At 41.5% G+C, this 15517-nt stretch overlaps 1 protein-coding gene across 2 annotated transcripts in view; it reads right to left on the bottom strand.

Annotated features, from left to right (window-relative positions):
• The window catches only part of lrriq1 (leucine-rich repeats and IQ motif containing 1), a 37113-nt gene that overhangs the window by 4984 nt on the left and 16612 nt on the right, over positions 1-15517 (bottom strand). The window contains exons 15-25 of one of the 2 annotated variants that reach the window (XM_051382321.1): positions 14504-14968; positions 13792-13975; positions 12012-12137; positions 11671-11760; positions 10638-10768; positions 9770-9841; positions 9560-9648; positions 8652-8753; positions 3630-3741; positions 2521-2581; positions 1797-1917 (exon numbers count right to left, since the gene is read on the bottom strand). In XM_051382321.1, the coding sequence (XP_051238281.1) occupies positions 1797-1917; positions 2521-2581; positions 3630-3741; positions 8652-8753; positions 9560-9648; positions 9770-9841; positions 10638-10768; positions 11671-11760; positions 12012-12137; positions 13792-13975; positions 14504-14968 (1553 nt within the window). Of the gene's footprint in view, positions 1-1796; positions 1918-1959; positions 2234-2520; positions 2582-3629; positions 3742-8651; positions 8754-9559; positions 9649-9769; positions 9842-10637; positions 10769-11670; positions 11761-12011; positions 12138-13791; positions 13976-14503; positions 14969-15517 lie in introns of those variants that run through there. The other variant, XM_051382323.1, reaches the window with a different exon arrangement.

Raw genomic sequence — 15517 nt, 5'->3', positions numbered from 1 at the left:
CCTTCACTTTGATGTGCCACTTCAGTGGCAAAGGATATACAACTTTTTGATAAATGAAGTGGTTTTTTTTGTTTTGTTACGCTCATTCTTTTCCTTCCTCGTCTGGGCTGACTATAAACAGCAGTCTTATTTTCCTGATTTCACCCAAGTAACATTTCCTCTGATATGATGAGTTTTTGATGATGTAGCACTGAGACCATTAGATGCCCTTTCCAAGTTTATCAATTATCTAATTGGCTTTTTGAGAAATGCTCTTGCCTTACACATACATTCATATTTCAATTTGCCCTAGACAATTTCAGTAAGTGGTGTTTTCATCAGTCCAGACAAAGAGGCTTTCTTTCTCCCGGCCGTACTCCTGGGGAGAACAACAGTCTGCCTGCTTAGCACGACAACACTCGCTCCTGCTGCTGCTGCACCTCGTGGAAATCATTTTGAAATCATCATCGGAATCCAATTTGGCTTCGTTATCAGGGACAGGGCTCTCCTTCACTTGGATTCCTGGGCTTGTTTAATGTAGTCATCTGCTTTCAGCCTGTCAGTAGCATCTTTGTCATTCAAACTCCTGAGCCCCACTTTCCTGACAGAAGGGCCAGTCATTCTTCACTGAAAGGACTGATTTTTTTTTTCTTTCTGCCAGTTTCCTGTCAGAGGAGAAATTCACGGCACTCTGTCCCCGGCCCGACCTTGTGGCTCCCCTCCCCTCCCGAAGCAGCCGACCAGCGGACTCAGTCTGGGCTGAATAAGCAGCAGCCTTTATCCCTGGCTCGCACTCAGGTCTGTGTGACCCGAGACCCATGGGTGCAAGTGTGAAAACATAGAAACATCTGTACACATGTGCTGAATGTACAGGTATATACACACACGTGCATACAAAAATGCATACAATCACATCCATCAGTACAAACATACAGCAATACTGATATATGTGTCAGTTTTGTATAAAGTTGATACTGTGTTTTTGCTTGTGTTTATAATTCCTTTCGACTTGAATGCATCAAATTAGTATTTTTTTACTGCTCAGTTTCTGTCACTGCAAACATTTTTATAAATTCAGCTCAGCTTAATAATACGGGCCATAAAAATACATCAGCATAACATATACTGAATATGGTATATAACCTTTTATATATATATATATATATATATATATATATATATATATACATATATATATATAGTATCTATCTGTCTATCATAAATACACTATGTCTGTATGTATACAGGGACAGATCTAGAGGGGTGGCATGGGATGGTAAACAATGTATTGATTTCTAATTCCACCTTTAAATATTTCTGGTTCACTAATGTGCCACAATAATGTAATGTTTTTGAGTTAAATATCAAAATTTTAGGGCTTTTCCAAGCAAATATTGTTATAGGTGATTGTTTGCGATTCAACCAGCGTATATTTCTGCCACCATTTAAAGTCTCCCTGACACCCTCTGGCCACCCCGAATCAAAAATGTCTATAGATCTGTCCCTGTATATGTTTATATGTATAAAATATTATATATATTAATTGATTTCCATTGTTCAGAGTGAATCAGCCTTACTAGGAAAGCTCTGTAAATAAAATGTAGCTAATAAATGTCTCTATTAGCATTTAGCTGGATTAATTACCAGTTATTGTGAAAACAGTCAGTGACACAAATCACTCAAAGCTGAGTCTTTGTTTAGAGTGTATTAAAACATTTCTGAATATTTTTTCAGATTCTGTTCAAAGCTCTGATAAAAACTACAAGTAACAGAGTGATTTGGGGTAGAAAAACGTCTGTGAAGTTCACAAGACTCACTTGCATGACCCAAAGAGTTTCTGCGGGGATAATTGTTCTCTTCGCAAGGCTGGGCAGCTAAACTGCTGTTGGCCCACAATCCACTGGCGTGATGTAGACGTTGTGTGTATCCTGGGTCCGCCTGCACGCACCACACACAGAAAACACACACACACACACACACACACACACACACACACACACATAAATGAGGCCCAACATGACACGTCTCACGCAAGCAGTCCAGCATTTTGAAAAACATTCAACAACCAGCAGCTCTGCAGTCTGAACATATGTAAGGAACAGGAGGAAGAGGGCGGCTCCTCTTGCCAGTGATCATAACTCAAACTGCTCTATAACGGCACAGGGAGACCTGCAGTTTCTGACTTCAAAGACCTCACGAGCATCAGTATCGTTCTCGGGCCCAGGCAAACTGCTCCAAAGTGACAGTGGGATTTCTGCAAGTAAAATGAAGAAATTGCAGCCAGTTGATCCAATTGAAAGTGTCACAGTGGAGCTAAACCTCAGACTCGCCTCCCCCGTGCTTCCTTTAAATCGAAGCTGATGAGACAGGCTCCAGGGGAGGGAGCCTACAGTGCGGGACGTGACTCTGACTGGGGAACATAAATACTGCATACCTCCATATACATGCAACCGCCCCCCCAGAAAAGATTAAAATCAAGATTCACTGTCATTCTATGAAGTGAATGAAGTGCAGGCGAAAACAGGAGGGGAGTGTACTCACCACAAGCTGCACTCTGCCTCCATTCAGAATGTCTGAGTTGATCTCCGGTAAGAAATGCACACTAAGGATAAGATAACAAAAAAAAAACTCAAACATTCTGCCTGTTAGCACTATGTGAATTTCGAATCAATTCACCAGTTTCCCCTCTTCACTTCAATGCAATTATCTCTGACATATCATACAATAAACACAGATGCCATGTATGATAATCTTAATGTCTATTTGTTAGGTAGGGGTGCAGCACGGGCGTACATGCTCACCCTGTTACAGACAGTCTGTTGGTATGTGTTTCAATATACAGCGGGTACTGTATACTGAAGTGTAAGCCCGCCGGCATAAAAAAAAAAGAATCAGTTCTGCTTGGATGTTTGACCATCACTGTGGAGAATAATTTATGTGCAGAGTTTAACACTACAAGTCTGTTTTCAAATGTATCGGCCAAAGGGGGAACGTTTCTCTGTGTTCCCCTTTATGACGCATACACAGCTATTTTGAAAGCCAATCGTGGTCCAATACGCAACATTTCGATATTATCTCGATACACATAGACTTTTTAAGAGATATGCTGTGTCTAGTAGTTCAACTTTTGAAATGAAAAACATTTGCATATTCATAGATTCTGAATTATTCAGTGAGGGAGGAGGGAGAGGAAAAACAGATCAGACACAAATTATTATTCCAAGCAGAATATTTTTATGTATTAAAACAGGTCTCTAGGGGTCCTTAAGAAACTATGCCAACAATGATAGCAGTTTGTTAAAGGAGCAGTTTATCCAAATTACATATTACCTCTAGTGATATCTAGCCATGCAAATAGTTTTGGCTTTTTTGTCCAGGTGAGATATCCGTCTCTGACATTTCTGCTCTCTCTCCAAAACAGCAGGAGTGAATTTTTGGTGCTTATTGCATTGAAATGTTTCATTTAAAAAAAATATGCACGCAAGATGTCTTTCCAGAAACAATTACACCAGATAATCCACATACCTCACTGTGAAACCACAGAGACAGATATTTCACAACCTGAACAAATGCAAGCTAAACTTTAAAAGCAATTTTAGCAGCATAACACACTATCTACACCACCTTATGGCCCACATGAAGTGCCTCACCTCTCTGAGTCCCTGTCAGAGTGAGCAGGTTGGGTGTGCAGCCACTGCTGAGCTCGTTCCTGCTTAACTTGCTCCCTCTCTGCCGGGTGAAGGACCAGCTCCGCTTCGCGAACTGCACTCAAAAGAAAACATCAAATAAACATCACACAAGATTTTTCCTTTTAGTTAAGCAACGTTCTTGATGACAATGGTAGCAAAGAATGAGTGTGTTGCCTAATCAGCAAAAGCTGGGGTGAAGGTGGCATATTTCTAAATGACAAGTGGTGTAATCAATACTACAGTGAAGGACTTGGGTTAACACATGCTCACCAAAGTACAAGCTTAACAAATAAACAGCTCATGCGCCTGACCTGTAGCAACATTTGACAAGTTTTACTGTAATTACAGCTGGTCGGGGTTCCCAGTGCTGGGAGAGATCATTGGTCAAAGCTCCCAGTGTTTATGTTTGTGCTTAAGGTGGTGTATTTGTTTGGAGGAGTCAGGGGCATTACTATAATACATTTAACGTTGCTGAAAGATGCAACAGGAGAGGATCTGCTTTTCTCCAACAATTGTTGAGGCTTGTGGTTCTTTGTAAAATTGAATCGCACAGTTTGTTAAAGAAAAAAATCTGAAAGGCTGCTGATTTACGAGTTATGCTGAAATCCCATAATAAGGTCGTAATTCAAAGTAAACATTTATGTTGCGCTGACAGAGTAATGCTGCCGTAGATGGGTGTAAACTGATAATGAATTTTGACAGCCCAATGCTGGAACTAATGATGCATTTATTTAAGCCATTTACTTGCTTTTGCTGAGCTGTAAAAAGGAGAAAAAAAGAGCTTTACAGTTTTCATGGGCTAATTGAGAAGCCCCACTAAAAATGTCAAGTGATAGATGCTTCCCCTCGGGGCAGCAAAGGCCAGGAAACGGCTACTCGCACTTCCCAAAGCTGAAAATACACAAAGAGAGAGGGCACAGGCAGTCCAGAAAAACCTTCAGAGAAATGTTTTTTAAAGAGCAACTTGCTTATGTACTGTACGTATTGTAGCATTGTGTTCTGTACTAACTGTTCACAGTTTTTGTATATGTCATTGATATTAGAAGATTCTATATGGATAGATCAAAAGTTGCTAAGAAGACTGACACAAAACTTGTAATCCCTGGAGGGGAATGCAGTGTAGCAAACAGCACCATGAAAAAAGTTCCCATTTACGTTGCACTCCAGTAGCAAGGAGAGACTCCTCTCTCCCTTTTCCCCTATGAACCCCCCACTAAAGCCCCCTCCTGACGCCCTCCAACATCCTGAATCCCCCTCCAGTGCTCCTCCAGGACATCAGGAGGGGGCCTGTAGGAGTCACGCCTGTTAAGAGGGGCTCTTAAGCACATTAAGCAATCTCGTCTCGACTGAGGAGGGGAGAACTCTGACTTAATATCAGAGAGTTAGGGAGGAGGAGGGTGGGAGCTTTGGCAAACCAGAGCTGAAGGAGAGACATGCTGCTGGCACTTTGGAGCTTTCTCCCCTCCGAAACAAACAACACAGGGTCAGGTAATGGTTCAGGACCAGTGCGGACCCCAATAAAGAAATTAAATGGTGTCCAATGAGTTGATGACCTTGTGTTGTCTTGAGTTCCAGTCATCTTAAAAACAAAATTAATTGCTAAGAAAACAATTGCAAGAAACACAAGCATTCAAACAATCAGACAGTAAACCACTTGTAATGTAAGTAATAATTCTACTTTGCACTTGAAGCACAAAGACAGTCTGTAAGAGATGTTTACAACAGACAAAATTTAAGGTCTCAGTGTGTTTGAAACAAACATGTTTAACATGTCATCTAAACATCACATTTAAAGGCAGAAGTGCTTGACAAACTCAAAGGGGAGGTGAAAATGCCCTCATGGAAAGAGGTGTGACAATGTCTCCTTAATAACATTCACAGTGTTGTTAGTTGTACGAACAAAAATTGACGTAACAAAACAAACTGTCCAATTAGATCTTCATTTGACGAGGCCTTTACCGTTACCTTTCCGCTTTCTCTTCTAAATAAGATATGCTGAAATCATCCTTTAATCATTAGACCTGGGCATTTTAACAACCTTTTGTTAACTATGTAAAAACGCTACTAACGCAGCGTTGTAAAGAAAAAATTTGCAAATGCTGTGTCATGTTAATGGTTACCACTCAGATACCTGACAGACTCGAATCTTGGCTTGCTATTTGCTCATGAAGATTTGTAGTAGACCTGCCCTAAAGAACGTGAAACTTTAGACTTAAGGTTAACCATTACTTTGTTTTGTATAGTATCGTGAAAACCATTTTCAGAATCCTATTTTCATGGCATTTGTAGAGTGGAAGAAGAATCAGAGCATGTCTGAAATTTGAGGATCCTAACTCAGTGTTTTTAGTGTGCCAGTGTATCTCAAACGTATACTATGAGGAGCGAGCTCCACTGCCTGACATAAATAGAAACTCTGAGATTTCAGGGGAAGAAATTGGATGCATATGAATGGTGGTAAATAGTTTGACATTAAGTTATTTTGGATGATGGATGATAAACACGATGATTGCGTTTCAGTTGGACTTTGTAGATGACTTGAAGTGTGAAATCAAGTTAAGTGCTCAGGAGGTAGGGGTTCCAGGCTGAAATAAAAATATATACCCTTGTGTCCCTCTGACATGAGGACGGATGTTTGGTGGGGTTGGATCTCAGTTTGGATGGAGGTTGGAAGAGTGTGTGGAGGAGGAGGGAGGGGGAGTGGAAGGCGTTGGTGGAAAGTAAGAGGAGAAACAAGGAGAAACGCTTGGAGGCATACAACATCTTCAACATCTGCAGCACACAGACACTTGACAATACAAACCACCTAAAAAAAAAAAAAAAGTGAAAAGTATTTCTATGTTTTTTGCCTTTAAAAGAAAATGTCTTGTGGCTCTGCTCCATTCTCTCCCTCTCTATCTCCCTCTCTGGGTATGTAAGCCGATACCCATTTCAAGTGGGTTACTCATGTCCAGCACATCCACACAAAGAGCCCGGATAAAATAAACACGCCGCGTCGGATATCTTGGAAAGAATCTGTCATGGGTTTGGGGCTAATCACCTCCAGAAGGGGCTTGACTCAAAGCCTGAAACGTTAGCCCCTGTCGGGGAGCGCTGGCTAGGCCGGCTAGGCCCTGGGCACTGGGGATGGATCCGGAGGAGGGGGTGCCTTTCACAGGTCAGGACCAGGGGAGCAAGAGGGGAGGCTGGCTTTGGCCCATTTACAGAGACCCGGGATCACAGTACCATGAGCCAGTTCTCGACACACCACCTGACACCGCCATCGCCACTGCCACACGGTCACGCTATAAAAAGGCAGCAGGCGTCGTCTCCTCCAGAACCGAGCTGGTTAGGGTTACACAGTTTACAGGCTCGGGACGCGGGGTATTAAGCAGGGAGGGAAGGGTGATGTCCTAACCAGTGACCCCTGTTACTTTATCAGCTGATGTAGCTGCTTCACTTCATTGCTCGATTACACCAGTATTGTTTGATGAATTATCAAGACAAGGGTGGAGAGGAGAGATAAGGATACTGGAAAGAAACAAAACTGGAAATATTGTTGTAATGTAATAGGTCATTTGGATGGGACTGGTCCTCGACTGCCAGTTGGCAGCATCCACGGCTATACTGGGTTCAGACACGATTCCAGCATCAGTAATCAGAGCATTGGAAAGTTGACATAATACACCTGTTTAATTCAAAATAAACAGCTGATAACATAATGATGTTGTCATACTCAAACTCAGTTTTTCATGTCACAAATAAATTAGCAGCCAAAGATTTGTTATTGTGAAAAAATCAACAAACGATACATTTGTCCATCATTGTGTAAGTTAGAAAATTTACTGGCTGCTGAAATAAAAATCTTCACATCTTTGAAAACATTGAAATAATTTGTTGCTTGATCTTTAGCTGCACAGCAATGACTCAGTTTTAAGGGAAACAAGGGGACTCCATCACAACTATTCTACAAACAAATTACTAAAGCGATCCACCCAAAAGAGATAAAGTGGAACGAAAAACATCCCGAAGTTGAAGGTATGATTTTTTTTTTTTTTTAAACAGTAACATGAAATGACAAGCAAACATATCATATTTCTCCACAGCTAATTAAGGGGTATTTCATGCTTATGGCAGCATTGGACTTGGACCAGAGAGAGACAAGTCACTCCACTGCCTGTTGGCAAACACTGTTGTTACAGCGTCCCTCTGACTGCTGGATGACCGCAAGCATTGTGCTCTCTGGATGTGAGGCCTTGACCCTGGACGGGCCTTCATGATAAAAGCACACTTCCCCCGTCCTCCCTCTTGCCCTCTCTCCAGTTCGTCTCTCCCTTTTAAGTCTGGCTGTGGACGTCGCAACTCCAAATCATCTCACTACCTCAGGGCAGGGCAGGAGGCCACAGTGGGAAAGATGGAAGGAGACATTTGCCTCTTCTCAGATTATCAAACTACTTTACACCACAGTCAACTATTTTGAACATTGTTTTACCATTAAGGAAGAAAAATGTAACGTGATAAATTAAAACCTGCGCTTCGAAATCGGATTGAGGATTGTATAGATACAGAGCCAGTTGCTTTTAAATTTAAAAATACATTATGGGGTGCCCGGTTAGATCAGGCGGTAGAGCTGGTGACCCATATACGGAGTTGCTGCAGCGGCCAGGGTTCAAATCCGACCTGTGGCCCTTTGCTGCGTGTCATCCTCTCTCTACCCACCTTTCCTGTCAATCTTCAGCTGTCTCTATCCAATAAAGGCATGAAAAGGCCAAAAAAAGACATTGTGGTTTCATAAAACCTGAGCCTTATCCAGAAACATGACAGACTTTTAGACTTCACTGTAGTAATGTAACGACTCTATCTCTGAGTCCATGTTATTCTAACTGAATCAATTCCCCGAAATATGAAAATAATAAAAATAAAGTTGTAATAAATCAGCATTTTCCTTAAAGTCTGAAATGATTTGACTCTTCACTCTCAAAATGCGTAGCATGTCTCAAGTCTTACCTTTTATATAATTTCTGTTGTGTTGTGCTTGTCTGTTCCATGCCTCCACTGGACCCAGCTGGTAACTGCAGTTCCTGAACAAGTCAGGGCGGACAGCGGGATCTAGGAGAGTAAGAGAGAAAGGGTCAAAGAAGGACAAGGCAGGCCTAAAACCAGAAGCAGAAAACCAGAACCTAACATTCGGAAAATATTAGAACAGCGGTCTGGTTCCACTGTGGCAGATGACATTAGCAGTTAGTGCAGACATAGACCTGTGTGTCGGTGGAGCAGGATGACAAGAGCCCTGCTAGTGGAATCATACATTTGCAATTCTGATCAAAGAGCAACCTCCCTCTACAAGACCGTGGCATGATAACCGTGGCAGGACTACTGTTTCTTGGAGCAGAGCAGAGGTGAGGTCACCTTTCACTGCAGCCGCACTCAACCACTACAATGAATCTTAATGAAAATCATCACAGGGTGACTTGTCAAGAGGTTTCTTGGCAATCGTTATTTCCTTTGCAGACTCTCAAATAAGGCCCAATAAGAGGCGACAGGCCCTGGCTTCTGCTGTCTGTTATGGCTCGTTAACATACACGAGGTGGAAAGGTTCGTTGCTGTTTGAAGCACAGTTGAAGAAACAAAGACAAGAATGAAAAGAATCAAACATTTGTGTGGATTTTTTCCCTTTTAGAAAATGGATTTATGTCCTGTTCTTTCTGTGCTGTGAGGGATATTCAAGAAGGAAATCATGAGAGCTTCTTACCATATCTGCCTTCAGAATCTTCATATTGATGCATTTTGCTAACAATTATGGTATTATAATTACCTTGTTCAACATTAAATGTTACACATACCAGCAAAACAGGCACATACAATTAATACAAAAGCTCCAATGTTTATTTTTAACGATACAATTCCACACTTACTCCGACATTCCTTCTGCTGTTGCTTCTTTGACTTCATCTTCTGGGCTCTCTTGAGCATTAGAAGAGCTGTGTGGCTTTGAGTGAAGCCCCTAGAGACAACAAGGAGAAAAGTGTCTCACACAAAACCCCACAACATAACAAAACACACACTCCAACAGGGATGGAAACAATCAGAACCTCATCATGAAGTATGATAACACAACCATTTACCATTCTTCCAGAATCATTTCTGATCGTTTGGTGAGACCACTGACCACTGAGGCAGAGGCAGGAGATCTGCTTCTGAAATCACAAATAGATTGTCCCCAAAACATGAGATGCACAAAAGTATACATTCACATTTTATTATTTTACCTCACATATTAATACACCATCATATGTACGGCATATAACACTGTCACAACAGCAGTAGTATTAGCAGGATTTTGACAATACGAGGGTCGGATTTGAAGAGATCTGGACAAAAACTTTTTTTTTGTATCCTATTGTTTCCAGACCAACAACAGCCTTCAACTGTTGACTGCTGAGCAGATCTGCTTTTCACACTTCGGTTCTGAGTGCCTAAAGACTACATCACCTACGACTAAAATGTGGACAAAGCTGATTCACCCATGACACAAATATGTTGAATTGGGACATAATTAAAACATGGGTCCTCATGATTCTTATTTCAAAACCTTGCCAGACTGTCAGTTTATATCCGAATTCAGGATTATTGTATCATGATTGATTCTACAATGTTCTTTGATTTTACAAACTGTACCTTCAACATAAGCTTGATAACTAGCAAACCACTGCATGAAATGTTTGTCAGAGTGTCGGCCTTGGAAAGTTCCTGTTGGATGCAGCCTCTTGTTTGAGGATCCAGCAAATGCTTCCGTTAAAGCATGCTGAGGTTTCTACTACGAGCTGACTATAGCTCACATGGCATTATTATAATGTCAACAAAAAAAACACACCAATATACACTGTTTACAATACATGTAGTAAAATGTTTATGTTAATAGTGTGAAACATATATTAAGTGGTTTATGTTTACAGCTTTAGTCACTAATAGTGTTACTGTGGGTTGTCGTACCTGCTGGAACTCACTGGGGAAACTCTCTGCCCAGCAGAGTCCACCTGATCTCCAGCCACCCAGGCATGCTTTGACCTCCATACAAGCGGTGGTGGGAGTATGTACTGGGATTCAGAATAGGCCCCAGGAGGCTGAAATAAATACATTAAACAGTGTGATTTGCAGCTCTTATCACTTTATTTGAGTACATCTTTTTATAGCTTGCTTTTTAGACAAAAGTATATACAGCAGAGAAGCCATTTATCTTGGGATGCTTTATATCTGCCTGAGAAAAAAACTGAATCCTCATTTAAAGTGTGTTCAGAAGGTGGTAATGCTGGATCTCTAAATGGAAAAATAGAGTTTAATCTCTGTCTAGACAACATACAGTCATCATTATACCTTGGGAAAATGAAATATAATGTATACAGAAATGTCCAGTCACATTTAACTCAACTGCATGTTTTCTTTTGAGGTATTTGGCTGACACTTTTAACCAGAGCGAGTTTTCACACTCAAGGAATGCTCTGTAAGTCAAACTAACAGCTTAATTACTCTCAAGATCCCATTTTCTCTTTGTGGAAGCGCTAAATTGTTCATCCCCGCCTTTGATGTGTACCTCAGTGTCAACACATTGAGGGCGGCCACGACAGCAGCTGCACCACATCAGCTGGCCTAAACCGGCTACCATGATGTACAGCGCTGAGCACGCTCCAAAGAAAAGATCCAACGAGAGGTAAATGAAGGAAAAAAAACAGGACGACAGACGGCCAGCGTGAAAAATGACATCTGCTGGTGCAGAGCCCCCTTCAGCCCTCCAGGAAATAATCTTGTTTTTCAAGAGAATAAATTCAAAGATCAATCAGGGAGAGTGAGACTAATCCTGGAGGGGGCGATAACCAAGATGAGAAAGGGACAGGGCAAGAAAATAACTCTTCCACTGACACCACACAGGGGCTGGTAATTAATATTCAAATTCTCTGCCCACTTCACTATCATACCAGCCCACCAGGTTTGAAGAATATTACAGAATGTCCTGGGACAGTTGCCTTACCTTGAGAGACGGTGGCTGCTCTGACACAGGGTAACGTCTGGGAGGTGAGTCCTCAGAAAGCGGTAGTGCCCAATGTTTCTCCAGAGCTGCCTTTGTGAAAATAAAAAGACTTTTTGATATATACTTCTGGACAGCGATAGGTGGGGAACAACAAAGAAAAGTGTCTTCAAAACCAAACATATCATATCATATACGTATGACCAATAACATTATAGTATTAGAGTATATTTGTGGAAAGTATATGTCAACATTTTTGTATTCTCGTTTATATGTCTGATGGGGCAAGGGGGTGGGGAATTACTGAACCATGAAACAATAAACACACAAACCTGTGTGCTTACCTCATCAAAGACAAATTCATCCAGGTCCACCTCTTCAAAGGTGTCGTCCTCTCTAGTGTCCCCGACACTGACAGCAGCCAGAGCAGATGCTAGCCTCCTCCTCAGAGTGAACCCCCTCCAAAACGCCTAGGGGTACCCAAAGAAGAAATGGTACAGTAGAAAACCCTCCATGAATCACAAGGCAAACGTAAATATTGTGTGTTATCCCATTAGGGAGATAAAACATGTTAACCTCTCTTTTAATTGCGGAGTGTTCTGCTGTCTGAACTCTGCGTGACTCCGGGCTGCTCCGAGACAAATGGAGCTCAAGTGTGCCTCTAAATCCTCCAATTCCCAATGGGCTTTGGGGGGGGGGGCACATTTCACTTTACACTGAGCCAAGCAGGAATCCTAGAACTCTTACTACCGCACTTCTTTGGAATCTGATTAATCACTCTGTACTACCCCTCCCCACCCCCAGCCCACCCCAACACGCACACTCACTATCCCTACTACAACGTCACCCCCACCTCCTACCTAAGAGAGCCCTGAAGGACTCGTCAAACACTTTTTGTGTTGAGAAGGGATTTGGGAGAAGTGTTGAGTAGCATGTTTTTCAGAACAGCAGCTTACACCTATATGCAGAGAGTGAGCTCAATAAGCCTCCACAGAATATATGGTGTCTAAAGATGGGTGTTCATAAGTGAAACGTGCCTCCAGCCTTCAGACACAATATTGGAAAATTCTAGTTGTATCAGTATGGTCCTTAATTACACATCGAAAGGTTAATAAGTAGTATTTTGTCTATGTTAAACTAGGCTGCTAAATACTGAAGGTTTTAAAACTAGCAGGCACATTGACAGATTTTATGCAGACTGGTACTGAACTATTGATGAGTCGAATGACAAAAATAATAACTGATCGCTTAAGTCATTTATGAAGCAAAAATGACAAACATTTGTTTATTTCAGCTTCTTAAAAGTGAGTATTTGCTGCTCTTCTCTGTTACACATCATTGTTAATTGAGTATCTTTGAGTTTTAGACTCTTTGGCAAACAAGACATCTGAAGACACCATCTTAAACTATGGGAAATTGTGATGGCTATTTTTTTTCAATAAATTAAAAAACATAACTGACAAATTATTCCGACAACACTCATTGCTGCTCTAATTCAGATGTCCTTAGATATTCTGTGCATCAAAGGACATAGTGATTAAATGGATGGATTGAGTGCACTACTAACGTATAATCATAAAAATCAAATAGGTTGATTGATTAAATTCATGTCAGATATATCAGTTATGCAGTCACACTTAACCAGACCATTGTCTCCAGTGCTGTACAAGTTCATGACAAAAGGCTGGCAGGACCTGTTACTGCAGTGCGGAGGGAGGGAAAATGCTCTAAATGTCTCTGAAACCCTCTAAAACCAGTCAAACTAACGGTAGATGTACTTTACACATAGTGTACAGATACAGAAAGTAGTAGGCTGTCTCTTGTACTTGCTTTCTGGCGCAGCAGCTGTACTACACATGAGGGAGTTGATAATTTCCTGCTCCACCACCAGTGTCCTTTTAAAATAGCTTCAGAGGGAAAGTGGTTTAGTGGAGGATGATGCAAACATGGGAAAATGACAGAAAACATCCATGTGAGCTGCAGGGGTAGGTTTTCTATGTAACATGGGCAACACACAGTTTGAAAATGTCTGCCCCTTAAGTATAGCATGACTCCACTCATTGGACTTCCTCTAAACTAAGTCAAACAAAATTATCACAATGTCCAAAATTCCAACAGTTTTACCTGGATAACAGTTGCTGCATAATCTTGGCCAACAACACTCCTGTTAATATACGAAGGTCCTGATTCTGGCTTTCTTCCATCTTCTCCTCTTCCTCCCCCCTTCTCAGCTGTGGAAGGGCTGCTGATGTTCCCACATTTCTGTCTGTATTTCCTCCACAGCTGCTGAATCACGACTGCTGCTGTGCTGCTCCAGGAAGGACAAACACACAGACAAACACACACAAAGTGAGGGATGTGAGGGATATACATGATGTCATATCACCTTCGTCTTTCAAAACATGAATTTATTTCTGAGCAGACATCTGGAAAGCGGGACTCTGGAGAGTTTAAGCCTGTCCAGAGCCACCCTTCATATGAAAGATCGATTGTCCTCCCAAAGATAGTGCAGTGTTAATGATGAAGCTGCGTGTTAAAATGAGTAAGATGTTAAACATTTTCTGCTGTAAATCATACAAAGGAGGCTCCAATGATGACAAATGCTCTGCAACAGAAACTCATAAAATGCTGAGCTGCTATAAAAAGAATTACATAAAAAAAGAGGGTGTTTGCTTTCAGCCAGCAGTGTCCACTTGTGTACCATGAAAGAATTTGGAGCCTTTCATTACAAACACTACATCAGCTGATCTCAATGATTTGTTGTCAGCAGTGTAGTGTTGGATGGAATAGATGCGCACAAGTGGATGCTATTGACTCAGAACATTTGATGAATTACTTTTGTAGGTCCAGGTTTTGATGCTTGGACACAGGTGCCATTTCAGAATTGGCAGAAATTGTTCTTCCCTTTGTTGCCAAGGAGTGAACACTGCCAGAGTTCGCTTTGCTAACTGTTGGCCCCGTCTTTGGACCTGCTGTAACATTGTCAAATGTGTCATGCCGACTCTCTGCAGCTGACTTCTTATCGAAAGTCCAGGAGCTGCATCTGATATTGCCCCTTTTTGGAATAATAGGTGGAACTTTTCCAGTGGACTCCATTTCTGGCCGCTCAGCATGCTTCTCAACATTGGTGCTGTCAATGTCAAGTGTTTCCTCAGCTATTGTTCGGCCTGCGGCCCTGTGTTTGTCAGCCACAGTGGTGTCACCATATTCATGGTCAAATCTCTGGTCCATAGCCAGCTGCAGAGCCTCAGTGAAGTATCGGCAGGAGGTCTTTACAGCATCCAGAGAAGATGAGGCATCGCTGTGAACATACACACACAAAAACACACTGTTTTAAGTATTGACTGATTCTTTTTACAATAGCTGCATGTACAGTAAGTGAGTGAAGAGTCTACATAATAAGAAACTCATAATGTGGACCTATGCATTGATTCATGGGTAGTGGATGCACCCTCCTATTTAGTCAGGAAAGCTGACAACTAAATGGCAGCACAGATGTTCTAAGTTTAGTGACAGTGTATTAAACTTATAAGTAATGTAACTAGGTAGTATAGTATACAGTTTTCCAGTTTAAAGGAACAGTGAGTAGGATTTAGTGCCACCATTCCAAGTGTGTAGGAGAAACTACAGTGGCCACAAAAGGCTAGAGCCATTGTTTGGATGGAGGTGCATGGTAGTTTTATTTTAGGTCTATAATTCATATGGGGTTCAGAGTAATTTAGTTTATAACATACAGTACTGTTATGAAATAGTATTATAGAAGCTTAATTCAGCACGCGTAATTTCTTGAGAAATTCAGTCCATTCTGTTGCAACTCAGAAAAACCAAGTAGTGAATAAATGGAACATCA

The sequence above is a fragment of the Dicentrarchus labrax genome, unplaced genomic scaffold (assembly GCF_905237075.1).
Source record: "Dicentrarchus labrax unplaced genomic scaffold, dlabrax2021, whole genome shotgun sequence".
NCBI lineage: Eukaryota > Metazoa > Chordata > Actinopteri > Moronidae > Dicentrarchus > Dicentrarchus labrax.
The sequence above is the reverse complement of the archived record's forward strand: the minus strand, read 5'-3'. Positions and strand labels throughout refer to the sequence as shown.